This window comes from Squalius cephalus (genome assembly GCF_949319135.1).
Source record: "Squalius cephalus genome assembly, chromosome: 9".
NCBI classification, from domain to species: Eukaryota; Metazoa; Chordata; class Actinopteri; order Cypriniformes; family Leuciscidae; genus Squalius; species Squalius cephalus.
In genome coordinates, this window is record NC_137130.1 from 29102234 (window position 1) to 29123355 (window position 21122).

General features: G+C 37.3%; 1 protein-coding gene across 2 annotated transcripts in view; it reads left to right on the top strand.

The window, feature by feature from the left end:
• Positions 1–21122, top strand: part of vwa8 (von Willebrand factor A domain containing 8) — a 118000-nt gene that overhangs the window by 4323 nt on the left and 92555 nt on the right. For both annotated transcript variants that reach the window (XR_013822240.1, XM_079880696.1), the window contains exons 5-14: positions 4367–4534; positions 4961–5125; positions 5214–5263; positions 5342–5450; positions 6003–6107; positions 6236–6367; positions 6993–7127; positions 7406–7483; positions 11457–11617; positions 12345–12458. Coding sequence is in view for 1 of the 2 variants with exons in the window: in XM_079880696.1 (XP_079736822.1) it covers positions 4367–4534; positions 4961–5125; positions 5214–5263; positions 5342–5450; positions 6003–6107; positions 6236–6367; positions 6993–7127; positions 7406–7483; positions 11457–11617; positions 12345–12458 (1217 nt within the window). In the remaining variant the exon portion in view is untranslated. The remainder of the gene's footprint in view (positions 1–4366; positions 4535–4960; positions 5126–5213; positions 5264–5341; positions 5451–6002; positions 6108–6235; positions 6368–6992; positions 7128–7405; positions 7484–11456; positions 11618–12344; positions 12459–21122) is intronic.

Below are 21122 nucleotides of genomic sequence, written 5' to 3' on the forward strand. Positions count from 1 at the left end.
ATGTTGCTAAAACTATCTTTTAGATCTAACTGTAATTATTTCCCACATCCAGGTTCCAAGTTATAATATGCAAAAGTCTAAACATTAATCTCTTAATTTTGCAATAAGAAGATGTACTTCTTCAAAATAAAGGCTTAAACATATAAAAAATGCACATTTGAGGGGCTCCTCTTCTGGTGAAAGTTTTCAGACAGCTTTGAAAATAGCCGCCAGACAGTGTGAACACATGGATACACATATCTCAGTGTGCAATGGTCTGATTGGTTTAAAATTACAGGAGGTATATAGTAACAAACACATCAATTGGTTAATACATCAAATAGGATAATACATTGCTGTTTCTTTTTATAATCTGAGCTCTAAGATGGTAGTGTGCTTAATGGGTACTTGAGCTTAATAGGTACGTTTACCCTATATCTAATGAAAAGTTCGCTCAGACCTCAAGTTTCAGTGAGGAAATGCTGACATGTTACCATGGAAACCCTCTCTGCACATTTTTAAGTGGTATATAGTCTTAACCTTTGCGATCAGAGTTGTTAGACCCAGTGCACATGATTCTAAAGCATTTTGATAGTTAATTGTGCCTTAAGCAGTGTGTTACATAGCTTTGGCTTTGCATTAATGCACAGTCCAGTGTGGTAGTGTTGCATCAGATTCCATCACTCCTGCTTGTTTTTGCTGTGTGGATTGGTTGATGGGCAGTAGGCATGGACGACTTGTTTAAAAGGTGGGCTGTGTGTGAGGGCTGGTGGTTAACTAGAGCATCGCACTGCTCTCTTGGGCCTTGCGCTCATTTTCAGACCTATATAACAAGCTTTGTGTGTCAGGCAAACAAATCCCAGTTGATTTGCCTTTATGTGTGAATGGGAAATGTTTTAGACTGAATGGTCAATTATTCATAGAGGGTTTTTCCATTCAAAAGCCTATCTGATTGAGTGTCTGATTTAATCTATTAGCTACAAGAGTCCATGCTTTATTGAGAATATATGGCTAAAGAACTTTGTCACTGTGTCATTTACATTACAGCGCAACCTCAAATGGAGTATTGCAGTAGTTACTACATATAACATGCACTATTTATTAAACTGTATTTTATTAAACGCATCACTTAAAGGCCTCAAAAAAATTCTTGTCATTTTTTCCCTGTTGAAACAGGAGGTTGGGCATAGGCATTATCAAAAAAACTAGCCAGCCAATAGCTTCTATGTTGCATTACACATGATCTTGCTACTGCTAGTCAATAAAACAAGATTTATTAAATAACTAGAGAGGTAATGCAAACAACGACATAACACTACGAAACCGGACAACTGAAGAGTGCACATGGAGCAACTTAAATACACAATGGTGATGAACAGCTGTGATGATTGAGTTGGTGTCCATGGAAACAGATGAGTGGTGGGAAACTAGACACAGGAAACTGACAGTGAACAAACTAAAAGTCCATGAAAATTAAACTAACACAACATAATTGTGACAGACTAAAGGCATATTTTTGGTTTATTTTATCATTTAAAAAAAAAAATTTTTACAGCGTTATTTTAGCATTATTTAGATATTATTGTAGTATTTATTAATGTTTTTAATCAGCATTTATTTTTATATTTTCAGTTCATATTAATTCTAGTTTAAGATTGAATTGTTTGTCAAGGCAACATTTCTAATTTTTTGTTTTTATTTGAAGTTTTTAATCTTTTTCTTCTTAATTCAGCTGTATTCCAGTTAACAAAAATATTTTTTTATATATTGACTGCATCAAAAATGGAACTATGCTTTTTGTAAGGAATAATTGTCAAAAGGCAGTTGAATTATTTAAAAAAAAAATGCATAATATTGCCACGACTTGCGGAGCGTTTCTAAAAGCCTTGCTGTAAGTTAAACTGCTTCAAGAACAGCGACGTTACACCTCGCCACAGGGAAATGATATGTAGCTTTTCAGTTGCAAAACTATGTTACTGTTAAAGTCACGAGACAGCGCTGACAACAAGTTTGTTTATGTTTCCATGTGTGTGTCTGTACTATATGTGTGTGAGTTTGTATGGGAAAGAGAGCTGGAGTGTGCTTTCCGTATATAATACAAGGTAAATTAGTAGGAAAAACATGGTAATAGTTTATAATATTTATCCTGTTGTCTGTTAGATTTATTTTCTTGGTCAGTGTCATTGTGGGTTTTAGTTCTTTTGCTGTTGCAGGCTATAAGGACCTTTGAACTAACTGAAATCATTTGGCGAAAAGTGATATGGAACTGTAATGCGGTCGAGACCTGCACTTAACTACTTTAGCTGTGCGTTTCCTGGAAAATAATTGTTCACCTTAGAATGTTCATCAGCCAATCAGAATTGTCGGAGCCGATAGCCTAATGGACAGTGCTGTGACATGATGCGCTTTGGGCGACCTGAGTTCAAATCCCGGCTTGTGGTCCTTTCCTGATCCCACTCTTTCCCACTTGGTTTCCTGTCCTCTCTCCAACTGAACAAAGGCAAAAATGCCAAATAAATACATCTTACAAAAGAAAACAATCAGAATCAAACATTCAGCATACCATATGTTCTGCTCTTCATTATTCCACCACTGACCAATTGGGTATCATTGTGTAGGAAGACAAGGAAAAGTTATTTGTGGTCCGAGAACTCTTTCCTGCTTGGCTTTACTTTATGTCTCTTGTTGGGATCAAGCAGGTCAAAATGCACTTAGCTCGACAGCTATTTACAATTTGCTGTCTCATTGACAAACGCACTGGTTTGTGGTTTTAACTAGTCTCTCTAGTCTGCGTCACAGGCATTTCTAGCAATTATGTGATTATGGCATCTAGAATGGATATGGGTCCTGTGCTAAATTTGGACCATCTGGCTACATATTTATAGGCCCTGTTCCCACACAATCAGGCATATATTTACATGTTAACCTAATTATATGGCGACTTGTTTTGTGGTCATCGGAGTAGCCCAGAATTTCCTGCCTTTGACGTCAATGCCGTTTGATTCCTGTACACATATGTTTGCATGGTTGCATCTTCATAACAGACCAGATTTAGAGATTCAACCCACAAATGGGACAAGATCTTAAAAAAAAACTGTATGTTTCTAAAATAGAAGTGAACTGCTCTGTGAAGTGGGTGAAATGACTGATGAACACTTTCTTAAACTGTGCAGATAGGAATTCCTCCTCGAGACAGAACAGTGTCACAGAAAGTCTTTCTGCTTTGCTGTTTAAAACAGGGTTCCTACAGTATGTATTATGGAATTTGTTTTTAGTCATTTCCAAATCTGAAAAAATAGGCAACGAAGTCTGGAAAAATATTTGTGCTCTGAGATAATTGTTCTGTTTTCTATAAAAAAATAAAATTTAGAATTTCTAAAAAATCAAATTGCGTCACTATAATATGAATTTTAAAGTCCCCCTGTAGTCGATAATTTTATCCCTTAAAACTAATTTTTGATTCCCAAAATAACATAATAATGTGAAAAACATTTCTTCATGCCTTTAAATGGCTTGAATGTATCTGTACACCCTTGCCTCATTTAGTGTACACTCACTCATATGGGCTCGTCTACAAGTGGATGGTAATGCGTTTTATGTATTGGTCTCTACAACGTCGGACACAGCTGTAATTAAAATGATTAGCCTTTTGCTAGACTACGTTATCAAACAGCTAATAATGTGTTGCTAATGTTACACAAACCATGTAGATTTTCCCTTCTGAAAATCAGCATCTTTAGAAACGCTTTGATAAACTCAGAACGTCAGAGGACAAAGGCATATATTTCATCATAACATCATAATATACATCATATACATAATTCAGCCGTTATATTGCCGTGTCGTTGTCGTATACATTGTCGTGATTGTTTACAAGGTAGTTTGTGACGTCAGAAACACCAGCGATTTCAAACTGTGTTTTTGAGACTGTCTTTGGTTCACTGCAGTTTTAAGGAGAACGCACTCAGCAATGGTGTTGGCTTATGAATTTTGCACATGGTTCATCTTTAAGCATATTAAAAACACCACATTGACATATAAACAATAAAAACTTAATTTTCACCATATTTAACATTTAAAATGTATGTAGTGAGTGCAAATGAGAATGTGTATCAAACATAACCCTGTATTTTAGCATTGCAGTTTTAATACAATTCTGCACATTGAACATGATGTTAATTTATTTGTATGAGCTACAGTATCTAGCTACAATATTCCTCCTACTTTTCAAATATTCAAATGAGACAGTATTGTGCTCTGGAACAGTAACTTGAAGGCCTGATCCCCTATTCTGCACATTGATGTCATCTAAGCCCTGTTCAATCTTACATCGCATCACTTCCTGCAAGGTTCCTCAACATGTTCCTGTCCTTTCTGCCTCTGTCAGTGTGCTGTCCGAGCTGCTACTGAGGGTCGGATTCTGGTGTTGGAGGGTCTGGAGAAGGCAGAGAGGAATGTGTTGCCAGTTCTCAATAACCTGCTCGAGAATCGAGAGATGCAGCTGGAAGATGGACGCTTCCTCATGTCAGCACAGCGCTACGACAAACTCCTGGAGGTGAGGACAACCCTGCTGTGCGACAGACCGACCGGTCAGGGATCTGTCCAGTAACTGATGCTTCATGAAAGAGACGCTGATAACACTTTACAACAACTTAACATTTACATCGTCATTATTCAAACCACAACATTAACGTTCTGTAACACCTGCCAATGGTGGCTCAATTGAGAACATTTACTAGTCACATAGGCCAATAAATTGTGATTTATTTAATGTTTTGCTTTGTTTTGTTTTATTTATTTATTTATGAAATAATTTAATAACATTTTTATTGTATTATATTATATTTTATTATTTTATTTAAAAATAATAAAACACAATTATTTTTATTTTTTTATTTTATTTTATTTTCAAAATATACTATGTAAATAAAGTTTTATTTACCTGTCTCTACTGTTTGCTATGTTTGTGTCGTTCTGATAGGAGCACACTAAAGAAGAGCTGGACGCATGGAAGATTGTTCGTGTGAGCGAGGATTTTCGAGTCATTGCTCTCGGCCTGCCGGTCCCACGATACAAAGGAAACCCACTGGATCCTCCGCTTCGATCCCGCTTCCAGGCCAGAGACATCTACTACCTTCCCTTCAAGGTGCTACATGCGTTATGAATTAATCTGCATTTGATAGATGTGTATTACCAAAAGTGTCCTAAGGGGTTTTTTTTTTTTTTTTTTGAAGGACCAGCTAGAGCATCTGTACAGCATTGGACCAAATGTGCCTCCTGAAAGGTACAACACTTTTCAGACATGGATTTTTCAATGGCTGTGTTGCAAACTGAATGTTGAAACAATTTCCCTCCATCTTAGGGTTTCCCAGCTCTTGTCTTTCGCCACTACTCTTTGTTCTCAAGAGTCTGCCAGCTTAAACCTGCCTGATTTCCCTGTGGACAATCTCCCATCAGCCCTCACGGTTCTGGTGAGTAGCAGATCGCATGAAGTATTATATCAGTTAAGAGGGAAGTGTGACATTTCTGGAAATACTGGAATTGTGAAAACAAGGCTAATTTTAAAATGTTTGACATTAAGACCAATTATTATCACGACGTGATTGTTCTGAAATCTAATTTATATTCATAGCGGCACTATGCACATAAAGGTACTTTATTGACATCTATGGTTCCATGAAAAACCTATAACATCCATGGAACCTTTCCATGCCACAAAAGGTTATTTCATTGAAAGGTTCCTTTGGGAAGCATAAATGGTTCCCCCCTTTTGGATCCTTTATTTTTAAGCGTGCAGGGACAAGAACTGTTGTTCCAGATTACATATGAGTCTCATATTGAGTATATGAGAAGCAGGATTCTGGACCTTTGATTATGCTAGTGGAAAAGGTATACGAGCACCAATCTACTTTCTGTCACAAAACGTCACAGTTGACGATAAGGGTTATAAGCATTCCCGTACATTCCAGGTACATCACATTCATTGTGTAGATATTGTTGAATGTCATTTGTGTCTATTGCAGAACCGGTTCCCCATGCTGTCAGTGCAGCAGCTGGTCCAGAGGCTTTACCCATACCAGGCCATGCTGGGCAAGGAAGGCCGCACCGCTGTAGAAGGGGTGCTCAGTGTAAGGTCCTTTCTCACTCTTACACAAAATAATAATATGTGTAACCTAGTAGCTTAAAATCTGAGCTGTAAACTGGTGTATATACAGCTTGAGTATTCAGTTATCACTAATAGAGACTCTCTTCTCAGAGGTTTGAATTGACTGATGAGAGCACAAAGCCTTCTCCGACTGCAGTGGTGAACGTTGAGATTGTGAGTGGAGATCATGCAGAACAGGCTGCCGTCACGCTCAGCATCGCCAACCAGAACACCACCTTTCAGGTCAGGACACAGCGATGGCGGTAAAGTGCTGTTTTAGGGAAATATCTCTTGAATTATAGTGTTGCCAATAGTACTGACTTTGGTTTCAAATCGGTACTGACATTTTAAAAATGTGACGCTTTGACACTGTTGAGCAGAATCGTAAACACCTCTGACTGGCCATTGTGTTCAAGTGCCCATCGGATTTGTCTGTGATTGGCTACAATGATCAACGCAAGGGAGCGTTTGAGGGAACATGGAAGTGTTTGAAAGTTTTTTGAAAGCGGGAGTGTTTGAAAGCAAAAGCAGGCCTGCTTTCAAACGCTCCCGTGTGCATCTGTGTAAGCGCACTGTGAAGAGTGTCATTGATGTATATTTACAACGTTTTTGAAGCGCTGATCTTTGTAGCCAATCACAGACATATTTGATGAGCGCGTGAGTACAATGGCCAATCAGAGGTGTTTACAATTCCGCTCATAGCGTCACATTTTGAAAATTTCTAAAGTAATAAAACTAACTGATGGCATCCACAGGGTCAGCCACATGTCTCTGATAGCTAAGAGCTATAAGATAATGCTTTATTTGGAAATGTGAATTAGATCAACCATTTCTTCCCTCTAAAGGAAATGCTGTGGTTTCTCATCAGGTTCCTTCTGGGACGCGGCCGATTCGCCCACCCAACAGCAGTCCCGCGTTCATCGGCACCCCCACACACGACCGCCTGCTGGCTGAGATGATGCAGTCCCACCTCGTCAAAGACATGTGTCTGATCGGAGCCAAGGTACACAGGCAACTTCCTGTGGCCACCCTCTTGGAGCAAATGCACTATGAACTAGAAAGTTGATGTGTGTCGTACAAGAACAATAGCTCTCTATTCACACTGCCTGTTAAGGTAATACTGGGTAGATCATCAGGTAGTGTGTGCGTCATGGGTTGTTTTCTTATTTAAGAGGTTCCGAGTAAGATTAGATCAGATGAACAATGTAAATCATATGCTCGTGTAGTAATATTGCCTTGTGGTTTGGCTAATGCTGTTTCTTTTTTTCTTCTTTTTTTCAGGGTTGTGGCAAATCCATGATTGCGAGAGAGTTTGCTGAAATTCTGGGCTACAGCATTGAACCGATTATGCTTTATCAGGTAATGTCAACGCATGAGAAAATAATAAAAACTAATCAGTCCCGAGAAGACAAATTGATAACATTTGTTTAGAGGAATATGTTCTGGGGTCAATGCAAGTTTCAAGTTAAGCTCTATGCCACAGATGCTATCAATTACAACAGAAAATGGTTGTGAATCTTACCTCAGCTGTTGACAAAATCGTAGTTTAATTTATTCTACCAGTAGTCGATCTGTTATTTTCTGGGGTATTGTGTCACAAACGCTGTCAGTAGAACTTAACTTGTATTGATCCTAAAATGTTACTTTAAAGGGATAGTACACCCAAAAATGAAAATTAGCCCATGATTTACTCACCCTCAAGTCAAAGTTTTACTTTGTAACATGTTAAATATGGATATTTTTCTTACACAAACGCATCTCTTCGCTTCAGAAGGCCTTTATTAACCCCTGGAGCCATGTGGAGTATTTTTATAATGGATAGATTTCTATGGACTACACGATTCGCTCAATCTCTCAAAATCAAAGTCATTTTCATGAGGGGAAAATATATATGTATACTACCGGGGGTCAGGGAATGTGGAAATACTGGATGTACCTTTAACCCAGAATATTCCTCTCTTCTGTTTTGGTCTTTGAGTTTACTTTCGTATCACATGAGCATGAGTTTTGTGTTTGCTCACTTGTGTGCAGCTGTGGAAAGTGAGGTTTGTTGAGTAAAGCTCTGTGTTGTCCTGGGCATCAGCACACAGAGCCAGAGGTTATACACCACAGGGGTCACAGAGTTTCCATCAGCAATCATTGGTGTTTTTAATATTTGTGATTCTTGTAAGACCACATAAACCATTTTTGAGCTGCAGTCCTTAAATAGCCATATGTTCTTGGGTTGTTTCTATTTTAGGATCAGAGTCATGGACTGTCCTTGATCTCCCCCAGTTATCATTAACAGCATTGGCCCTATTCTGCTGTCAGAACACAACGGCTCAGTTCCAAAACCTACTGAACTGATAGTAGTTTACAGTAAAATTACATATAATGCGATGTTAAACCATTTCAAGTTTTTCACAATATATGGTCAAATAATTTACTATAAAAAATAAAATAAAAAGGTTGCCAATAGATTTTTGGTTATTCAATTATGTGAAGTACAAATGACAATTAGTATTTTACCCAATTACTTCACTATTTCACATGGTTTTTGTGTATTTTATACGCATTAGTGGAAGTGAAAGTGACGTGAAGGCCAAGTATGGTAACCCAAACTTGGAATTTGACCTCATCCAAGTTGGTGCACACACATAGGAGCAGTGAGTAGTGAACACACGCGCACACACGAGCAGTGGGCAGCCATTTTTGCTGAGGCGTCCGTTGAGCGATTGGGGTTTTGGTGCCATTTTCTGAATCGTATTGATCGAACCTGCAACCTTTGGGTTACCAGTCTTACTCTCTAACCAATAGGCCACGGCTGCCCCAGAGTTGTTAGCTTAGCAACATGTTACTGCCTGTGTAGTGATGCTGCCTATGTAGACAGCAGGGCAGCTCACTAGATTTTGAGGAATGATGGAATCAAAATTGCTCGATTTGTGTTCCACAATAGTTGTACAAGCTTGGAGAGACCTAAAGATGTTTTGGATTAACTTTTCCTTTAATGTTTGGAGTAAAAAGACGACAGTGCACATTGAGACTTCATCTGAAATGATGTGAAGAGCTCTTGCTGCGTGACCAGCGTCCGGGTGCTCTTCACACCAGCTGAGAGGCCCGTTAGCATCTGGGTCTTATCGCAGCATGCTCGTGTTTTGATGCAGCTCATACAGACTCTGAAGAGCCGCTTAAAACGGAGAGTAAACATTAGCACCGCAGGTAATAAACCGCTGCGTGCGTTTGTTCTGGAATGTCGGGAATTCCTTTGGCTCAGTGAGAATAGAGCAGGAAAGGGAAGCTGTTTGTGCATCATGCTTAAGTTATTTTTGCCCGGTGAGAGCAGGAGGTCATAGTGTATGGGGAAAAGAGGAATTTTGTAGCGCTCTTCATCTTTTTAGCCCTCTGAAGCCCTTTTATGAACTCGTACGGGCCACGGCTCATCCCCGATGACATGGTGCTTTTAGTTGTGGAAAAAAATACTTTGTCACGGCCCAGAAAAAGTCTTGGCACTCGCTTTGACGAGCAATGGTGTTTTGCGTCTTGTGTTTCCTCTTGTTATGATAGTTTTGTTCTCCCCGTGTTGATTCAACTTTAGATAACTTTTCAATGTTTTCCTTGCCTTAAAAGTTCATGCTAATTTTCCTCAAACAACCTTAGAGGAAATGTTCAGATGATCTTATTTCGACGCTCAAGGCTCTCTAAATTAAATTCAGTGTATAATAACAAAAATAAAATGTGAACTGTATGATACTTTTATCTATGTTTGAACATGGTTGAGGCTATGTTCTTCTGCTCACCACGGCTACATTTATTTAATAAAAAATACAGTAAAAACAGTACTATTATGAAATATTAATTGTGTCCCAAAAAAACACACTATACACCATGCACTTATGCACTACGTACCAAAAACTATAGATATTGAAAGACAGTTCACTTTTGCTTATGAATGGGAGAAACTGCAACGTGCAAAATGACAGAATATATCCCACCTTCTAAGTAAAAGAGCCAATTGCTGATTGGTAAAGTCATTGGAGCTGTCTTTAGAAGCTTCATTTCCCATAGAGACCTGAGACTCGTGCTTATTACTGCACATCCTCATTGGCTGGTCTATAATTAAAGCTGTGACAGTTAAGTGCAAGAAGTGTCCAACATGCCACACTTGTTTTTTTCCGGTGCATCATCCGGGTATTTAAAGTGTACTTTTTCTATTTTTAAATTTTTGTGTGAACACTACTCTCACTATGTATACTCCAAAACAGTATAGAAATGTCGGAAATGTAACGCCCCTTCCCATAATAGCGAGCTTCAGCTTCCAATGCAATTATAAAGACAGTTAATAATGTTGTCAGTTTTACCATATCAGTTTTTCCGAAGTGTTAACAACCTAGTGTTAACTAATAATTGTTGCAAAATATTAGTGCATTCCTGGAACTGGCCGTCGTTACACTACATCCTTGTGCATCGCTTTCTGACAGGACTTTTACGTGCTTTTCCCAGACCACTGAAGTGGCGTCAACGTCCGGGTTAGCGGTAGCATTAGCCATCAGGCAAGTGTTATTTAAATAAACTCCTGATGTACTTACAAACTTTCCAATGCCTCATTTTATTAGGAAAGAACCTATTTGTACTACTGTAGAAGTTTGGTACCATTCTGGGCATTATTAGTGGGGTAATTTACGAGATACATCATAGGATCCATTAGCGCCTGCACTAAGCCATTCGGCTGATATCTCTAAATAAGCTCTAACTTTAATAATGTTCGACCAAGGGAAAAAAGGCTTCTGGGGGGGTGTTTAGCTCGAGGTCATGGTGCAAAGGACCCTAGGTTGATTTTACTCCAAACCATCCCTTTAAAAAAGTCTTAAAAAGCCTTAAAAAGCAACCCTGGTAAATTGTGTATATATTATATCGGGCACTATGGTCCAAGGATGTGAGATACTTAGGCTATTTAATAAACTTAAACAGAAAAGTTATGAACTGAAGAAAAAACTAGAACAAACCAGAAAATCCTTTGTACAAAAATGATTGAACATGTTCATTTGACACAATATTTATTTAAAATGATCTGATATATTGATCTGAAACTACTTTCATGGCCCTTTTGATTTCATCTTGAGTCATTATGGATGTGTTATTGTACAGTCAATGTGAAGCCCTTGAGTGTGAATGGCTGCCCTCCGATCAGTGTGACTCCACGTGAAGCTCTACTCAAATGCAAATGTTAAAACCCTGCCCACACACACTTCTGTCCTTCTTTCACCCCTACCCTCTCTGTCACTGGATACAGGATACAGAAAATGACAGGCGTTGGCTCTCTCTTTCTCTCTCTCTCTGTGTGTGTGTGTGGTAGGATATGACAGCGCGGGACCTGCTCCAGCAGAGGTACACCCTGCCTAATGGAGACACCGCCTGGAGGGCATCCCCGCTGGTCACTGCTGCTCAGGAGGGCAAGCTGGTGCTGCTGGACGGCATCCATCGGGTCAACCTGGGCACTCTGGCTGTGCTGTCCAGGTCAGCCTCAACCCCAGCCGCCCTCATTTAGAGGCTTACACCATGTCCTACCCCTGAATGATGCAATCAGTTTTATTGGCCGTCACCCAGAATGGTCCAAAATATTGTTGTTGTTATTATTACTATTATTATTATTCATAATGTTGTTGTTGTTATTAATTTAAATATTTATTATATTCAATAAATTATTTTATTATAATTTTTGATTATATAACTGCTAATAATAATAATAATAACAATTCAAATAACTGCTAATAATAATAATTCAAAAATTCATAACAATTTATTATTAGTAGTAGTAATAGTAATTTATTGATAGAATGAAAATAATAATAATAATAAATATTATTATTACTAATATAATTATTACTACTGCTGCTGCTTTTATTATTACTACTACTAATATAATATGAATTATTATTAATAATAGTTATATCTATTTATATATAATATTATTTATTTGTTATAATAATAATACTGTAGATGGACAAACGACTATAATTTTTTTGCACAAGATTTTTGAAAAACTTTTTTTATACTTTTGTTTATGGTATTTTGTCAGAATTTTATTTTTATTTATATATTTTTTATCTGAGAATACTCTCTTGGTGTGAGATTCCCAACACTGCTGTTCCTGTGCGTGTGATCTTCACTTTAGAGCAGATTGCTGATCTTCACTCTCCTCTTGTTGTTCTTGATTGGTTGGGTGATTAATGTTCTGTCTCAGGTTACTGCATGACCGAGAGCTGGCTCTGTATGACGGGACTCGACTGCTGAGGTGGGACCGTTACCAGACTCTAAAAGAGGAACTGAAGCTCACTGACCAGGAGCTGCAAGACAGGTAATAATCTCAAAGCAAAAAACTGCATAATTGTCATAAAAATGACACATAAATAACATTCTATTTTCTTCTGGTTATTTTTTAATGAATATTCAATATAAATAGCATATAGTGTTTCTGGTAATGGAACCAAACATTTTTATATTATCAAGAATGTCTAAATAAACAGTAAAAAGAGATGTAAAAGATTATTAAAGAGTTATTTCAGTTAGTCTCACGTTCATCTTCGGAAAACACTTATTAAGATATATTTAATATTCTCTCAACAGTTTTGTCCATCTGTTGAAAGTCCATACAACCAAAACTTTCAAGCTTCCATAGTTATTAAGTAATCCATATGAATCGAGCGCTTGTATCAAAGTGTTTTGAAGAGACACAATTCTCAGATTTTTTGGTAAAATATAAGAATATATCATCCTCAAATCTCATTATCAAAGTATCGTTTAAATTGTTGTTTTTTTTCGTTGTTTTTTTTTTATTTTATTTTTTATTCAGTCTAATGGTTTTGCTATATGAACTAAATATATGTAAATATATGAACTATCCCTGTATCTCAAACCCAAAAAAAACAACAACTGTGAATAAGCTGAAATATCCATTTAAGTTGGATACACACATAATGGTCTTAAGAATGGACCAAGGCTCTCATTAATTTAACGTTTTTATGTCCAACTGAGATAATGCTTTTCAGAAGTGTGCCGTAGAAATTAAGTACTTACATGGGACTAGTTTTCTATTTAGTGTATAGCTATGCAATACGACTGACTGTTCGAAAGGGAACCCAGCACCGATCAGTACCATTTCTCATGAGAGCTGCCTTCCATCTATACAATCCTTCCATCTATACATTCGTTGCTGTGACAACTGCACTTCCAGAATGGGAACATGTGCTGTGGCTGTGCAGTGTGCCATAATCATGGAACAGAATAGAAATCTCACACTAATCAACACCTGTATGTGTGCGCAGCGTCTCATGGGGGAGATTATTTAGCACATTCGTAGCAGCCCTTTCTATGTATGAACCGTCTCAAGCAATCAGATGATAATGGCATATCCAATGTATTTCAATTCAGTTTTGAAAACTTTGTCCATCACATAGTGATTGAAATCTAAAATGAGGTTAGAGCTAACAAACAACATCAAAACATTCATAAAAAAATACACATATAAAAATATAGCTAAAATCAGAGACTGCATTCAAACTGTCAGTCCAAATCTGATCATTTGTGTATGTGATTGGAATCCGATCTAAATGAATGATGACTGTCCACACAGTGTATCACAACTGGTCAGTTCTGATTTGTGCTCTTTTGTTTTCCGGAATATCTGCTTTGGTTTCTATGACACACTGAACCCGGTAAATTACCGTAAAATGAAATTACCAGATTGATTTTTCCGGACAAATGTCCATCCGTCTGCATGTTTACGTAGAAAAACAATTAAAAGCAGTGGAGCTTACTGTAAATGGCTCCCATAGAGCTTTATTATTGGCCCAAAGCAAACTTCTTAAGTCAACATTCTGACGTTCTGACCTATACGTGCTCATACCGGTAATCCTATTCTTTGTTCACACACGATCTCTAAACAGTAATTCACCTGTATTAACCTTTATTTAACCAAGCAAGTCACTTAAGAAAAAGTTCTTATTTTCAACAACAGCCTGGCACCAGGAGAGCTGTACAAACATGCATTACTATACACACACAAATACATTCATTAAAAACATTTACAGGCCTTGATAAAAAACACTCCCTAGTAGTTTGCAGAGATTGAAATATATGTTTCTAATTTCCATGACTTTTGAAGCACATTCCAGTCATTTGGAGCAGTAAAACCAAAAGCGGAACGACCATAAACAATTTTCTTCCTAGGGATAATTAAATGAATATGATTAGATGACCTGGTTAAAACATGAGGTTGCAGCAACTTTTGAAGATATATGGGTAACAAACCTAATAGGACTTTATAAATAAAAATACACTAGTGTATTTCCCATCTAATCTGAAATGACGTCCACTTTAAAAGGGAATACCGTTCACAGTGATTGATGTGTTCTGTAAGGTGCATTAGTAATCATTCTAATAGATGCATGATATAATACATCTAATTGTTCTAGAACATTCCTATACACTACATCACCATAGTCAAACAACAAGACTATTCAAGACTAATTTAAATCATTAAAAACTTCTTGAATACTATTAAAACTATCCTGTACCTGTTTTAAAACTTCATCATATGATGATCCTATAGACCAGGGGTGCCCAACCCTGCTCCTGCCGATCGACTGTCCTGCACAGTTTATCTCCAACCCTAATCAAACACACCTGAAGCTACCAATTAACGTCTTCAGGATCGCTTGAAAATTAAAGGCAGGTGTGTTTGATTAGGGTTGGAGATGAACTGTGCAGGACAGTCGATCGGCAGGAGCAGGGTTGGGCACCCCTGCTATAGAGTAAAGAATGGTATCATCCGCGTATAGGTTAATATAGGTTTTCTCACTACAGATAGCCTGGGAAACACTATTAATATAAACTGAAAACAGGGTTGAAGCCAACACAGAGCCTTGAGGAACCCCTTTGTTAATTGTGAATAACTCAGATAGTTGTTGTTCGATCTTTATATTTTGGGATCTACTAAATAGATAATTAGAGAAACAAGATAAAGTTAGATGCGCCAATAGCAATACTACATAATCTGGATGACACAATAGAGTGATCAACTGTATCCAAAGCTTTCGCAAGATCAATAAAAATTGCTGCACAAAATTGTTGTGTATCTAAAGCATTATAAATATCGTTCATAACTTTTACAGCTTCTGAAATGCAACTAAATGATGATTGAGATTGAGCATCAGATATGTTAAATTTATTAAGAAACCCTAATAATTGCTTATTAATTAATTACTTTTGCAACACAAGGCAAAACTGAAATTGGCCTATATGAGTTTGGTTCCAGTTTTCCAGGTTTTAGGGGTTTTATCTCTGCAGTATATAGATAAATGCCAAATATATGTTAGACGTTCAGCTATAATAGGTGCACCAACTTAAAAAAAATAAATAAATGGGTCCAAAATATCTAGGCCAGCAGGGTTTTTTTTAGTTAAGTTTATAAAATTCAAACAATACCTGTGACTTAGTAACTGGTTGTAAGGAAAAACTAAAAGGTAATGAACAATTTTTGTCTTTATTTTTTTTATACTCCGCTTAGAAACATGATTCTTGAATAAATTACTCACTCTAATAAAATGTTTGTTTAAAAGATCTGCTAATTTAGCTTTGTCTATAACAACAATATCTTTGTTTTTTAAGTGAAGCAGGCCTTTGTGTTAAAAATGTATGCTCTAGTTCTTTCACAGTATTCCAAAATGTTCTTGAATTTGAGGAACTATTAGAGAATTGCTTTCTATAGTACTGTGATTTTGCTTTTCGGACGGCTTGAGTACACATATTCCGATGTTGTCTAAAAGAAATCCAGTCAGTCTCAGATTTACTCCAAAGCACATTTTTCTGATGTAGTAAAGTAACTAGGTCCCGATTTATCCATGGACTAGAATTACACTAGGTTGTCTGTGTGTACGCTTTTTCCGGATACATGCTACAAAGCAATGATCACTGATATCATGACTGAAAACATCAGATTGATATCAGTCTGGGGTATTTGTCAAAATTACATCTAAAAGACTAGCATTTCCTAAACCTTTATTATCACACCTAGTAGGCTTACTAATAATCTGTGTGAGATTTAAAGAATCAAATTGGAGCAGAACACGATCAGGAGGATCTGGCATATTCCGGTTTATATCACCCATTAATATAAATTTGGAATTATTATAAGAGCTAAGAATTCACCAGTAAAGATTGCATGTGTGAAAGGTGCTAACGTGTAGCCGTGGAGCTGGACTACATCTAATGAAGCAGAGAAGTAGGAGGTTGCCATGCTTGACTTTATTCCTTGCTGCTGTCTCTGCCGGTCTTAAAATTCAAAGAGGTGTGTGGACCACGAATATACCTCCATTATACAATCATTTTCTACAACACAAGTTGGTTTCTGTGATGACATCTGATGTGTTAGCGTTTTACATGGAAAAAAAGCTACGTGAAATCCTATCAGAGTAATCATACTGACATGGACTTCCAGAAATGAGATTTGAATAGGATTTCAAACCACATATGAATGTATCTTGAAACGGATTTGTAAAAATCGTGTTTCATGTGAATTATTATTTTTTTCCCCGTTCACAGGCTGTTAATATTTGATGTGCTTTCAGATCACTCAATAAGTCAATATTTCACGTCCAGTTCTCTGTCTCCGTTAGCCTGAAGCAACCGCAGTCATGAATGAATGAGTGTTGTGATGGCTCCCACACACCTCATGGACAAAGCCACATGGGAGGTGTTGATTAACTTCCCGTGACATCGTCTCTATAGAGAGACACTATCACAGACCAACAAGCTTTGTGACAGCGAGTCTAGACCCTGCGTCCATGTCTGTGAGAAACACTGAGTTACGATGAGATGCATTTCAGGCCATGACAATGGGCGCTTTCATCTCAGGACCGCAATAACAGGAAACTGCCCACCAGACGGTCCAGCTCAATTTAATCCGGGGGCTGATTTTATAGGTTTTGTCAGTTAGCACCATGACACTTGCTGTTTATTCCATTCTGTCCTTACTTGTCTTCAGATGGGGAATTTTTAAAGTGGCTGAGAAATTTTACACTACAATATTATGTTGCTATGGAGCATCATATTATAGTTACTGTAATAAACTAAAGTTTTTACAGTCCCATTCTTATTTTTATAAGATAATAACACTGAGTGTGACTTTTTTTTTTTTTTTTAATACAGTATACGGTATTGTTTTAGCACTCTTGTAGCTTTTTCAGATCTGGTTGATTTTATTTATTTTTTGGGGAACCAAATGAACTCCATGATGTTGTAGAAAAATAAACATTCTGTCATCATGTACTCAACCTTGAACCAAACCTTTTTTGACTGTGCAACACAAAAGATATTTTGAAGGAAAAAGGTCAATGGGGTTCATCAACTGTTTGGTAAGCGACATTCATCAAAATATCATCTTTTGTGTTTATCAGAAGACATTTTTAAAGGTTTGAAACAACTTGAGGGTGAGTAAATGATGACAAAATGTTATTCTTTAAGTGAACTAATCGGGTAGCAAGTTACTTTACCTGTGAACACCTTTGTTGACTGGTTTCCCCTCAGATGTGTTGTGGTTTCAATCTTTTCATGGAAATGACTTCAGAGATCTTTGATGCCAGAAATATTAGACTTTATTAACAAACAAAGCCAAACGCCTCCTCTGCAGAAAAAGGCGCTCTCGTTCTGTGTCCAGTTTTTACATATATACCTACATCCTTGTCCCAAATATGGTAATACATTCTATAGATTATTTTTGGGTGAGAGTTTGTACCATGTGACTTTACTGAAATAGCATTCTCTGCTGTGTCGGTATTCGGGCCTTAAAGGCTTCCAAAGTCAAACCAAAGACACACACACAGAGGAAATTAATAATAGTGTACAAATGTCTCGTGTGTGGTTCTCAGAATGCCTACAATATTTATCGGTGAATCCGATATTTCAAAACCGATATCAGATTATGTAAAAATGCTTAAATATTGGGGAAAATATCGGTTAAACCGATTATAGGTCGATCTCAACATTTCACTGTTCCTGTAAAATTATTATTACTAAAATTATTATTACTTTTTATTTTACAATCGTATCATTAATATAGTAAGATTTTTGTAATGATTTCATTTTTATAATTTTTTAAAAAAAAAAAAGAATAATAATATTAGTAATAGTTGTTGTTGTATAGTCAACAACAATGTTAATGTGTCCTGAGACAACTATTATTTTTATTATACTTTGTATATTTAAAAAAAAAAACTTTTTCCTCTCTATCCTCATGCTAAAATCCATATTTTAACACTGACATAAAAAAATAATAAAAAAATACAACCCCGACAGGCTCGCGTCGGGGTCTTGAATCAGCCTGAAGGGGTTGTATTCGCTATAACAACCGCCTCGCTCTACATTGTCCCGCTTATTACATGGCTACCTACCAAATAAATCAATAATTTGACACAAAATATTGATTTAAAAAGGAGTTTATTCATTTAAAAACGATTGTATTGCTTCCGCTAAAGAAAATAGTCCGTTCCGTCTCTATGGTTAGAATCCTGCGTCCATAGCAACGCTCTGTTTTTCATGGCAAGGTTGTGTTATACTTTGCAGCGGTCTGTTATCAAGAAATAACAGACCGCATTCTACATTAGAATTCAACCAAGCCATGTAATAAAGCTATATAGCACATGAATCCTATGAAACCTGAGCTAGTTATGGTACTATTGCATTATTTGTTACACTTGAAAGCCTGAGTTTCCATTCATTGCGATCATTAAAAAGAGTGACCAGCACTGTCTTTAGCATTTCTTCTTTTGTGTTCCATTAAAGAAAGAAAATCATAAAGGTTTAAAACATTATGAAAGTGAGTACGGCAATCAGCGTTTCTTGTCTGTTGGTTGTCCAGAAGAATCAGCAATCAACTTTTGAGTGGGTGATGCATCATGTCCCACAATTTGAAAGTCTGTGCCTAAATCCATGGAGGGTGTCTCAATCCCAACCAGCAAAAATTTAAACAGAAAATGTAACATATACATACATGCATACATACACATACTATAATAGAATCTCAATTATACTAAAATAACACTGTGTCCTGAAATATTTTCTAAGGCTTCATTTTCTATCTTTAGTAAATTTCTCATGGATGGACCATTAGAAGACATGGTTTTATTGTAATTATAACCATAGATTATTAACACCTGGTCAGTGAAATTACAAATCTTTGAGTGTGTTGGTGAAGAAATCAGTGCTGTTGGATGTATATTTGTGTCCTGCTGGTGGAGCCACACCTAGACGGGTAGGAAGGATGTTTGTGGTGGCGCGTCTGAGGTTGAAATAAAGCCACTTCCTCTTCCTGTGTTTCTAGTCGGTGTCTCAGACTTCACTTGTGGTCTCTTCATGTGGTTCCAATACTGCTCTTAATTATCGAGCCTCTGTTTCTGTCGGCCTCAGGCTCACACACACACACGCTCCTCACTGCTCGGGCCTATTAATGACGCCTCTGAAAGTCACACTTTGCTTGGCTGTGTGGACAGGGCTGGAGCCTTTGACCTCCTGAGGTCAACACTGAATAGGGCTATCACAGAATTAACTATTCTTAGTATCTTGGTCTGTCTTTCCATTTCACTCTCAGGCTTTCTGTGTATATTTTTATGCAAATTGGTTCTCAACTGGATTTACACTGGTACAAAAATGCAAAATGCACGTCATTAAAAGGTCATTAGAATCTAGTAATATTAACGTCAAACCTGGCGAAATGTGTCTTGATGCACCATATTTGAACATAAATGACCACAAATTTTTACAGTGGATAATGACTTAAGTCTGTTATTTCCTCACACAAACCTATTATATGGCTTAAGTAGATGTAGTCACATGGAATTCGCTCTTTTGTTTTGTAGCTTAACATGGCTGCCCCTGGTCACTTAACCTTGTTTGGATAAATGGTGTTTCTTATCGTTTTTCTCAGTAACGCATTCAGTGTTATAAGTAAAGATTATAGCGGTGCACCTGTGTATGATTATTGCTAACAAGTGGTACATTCAGTAATGATGTGTAAATGTAAGAAAGTGGAGCTGGTGTCTTTGAAACCAGGGACATGGACTTGGAAGGCAGGAAGGTGTTGCTAGGCAACAGGAGGCAGTTGATCTGATGAAGATCTAAAATGGTGTGATAATGAAGAATCTCGATCGCTCTCGCTGTCAGTAGGTGTATCTCTGCATTTCATGCAGTGTGCTCCACTGTTTATAAATAGACGGAGCTGTCCAGTGGGATTAGGTGGCGATGCAGCTCGAGCACGAGCTATTGTCAGGGATACAATATCAGTGTGCCAGAGATCAGCGAGGGCACAGATCTTGACATGGGCATATCCTATTCACTTTGACAGATGAATGGACTGGCTTCACCTCATCTTGTTCTCATATCGTCATCAGTGATCAGGTGCCTTTGGTTATGCCAAACCCTGAACATATCATAATCATAATAACAAAGATTGACAGTCACTGTGGCTAGTGATTAGTTTTCAGGTCACCTGCTCGTCATGTTGCTCCATTGTCAAGTCACCTTTATTTATATACCACTTTTCACAATACAGATTGTTTCAAAGCAGCTTTACATTGTCTTTATATTGTAAGTGTAATAACGTCACGTTGACTATGTTGAGAATGTAATATTAACTTATACTCACTGCCTACTATTTTAAATGAATAAGAAGTGAAACAATATGCATTAAGAAACATTGTTGGAAGTAAACGTGTTTCTAATGCCCGATACACATTGTGTGATTTTGGGCTGTCCCAGACAAAATATGGCCAATCTTGATGATTTCTGTGGTCATAGATCCTAAACGGTGCTCCTACGTCGTACAGTGAGAGAGGTTTAAAGATGGCCATTGTCACGGTCTTGCGACCAAAGATAGCCAGTGATAATTTTCTGACAGTGTCAGAAGTTTAGCATGATCATCTCACAGTGTGTTTGTTGCTACGACCCACGTCTACTGACTAGCCAATAA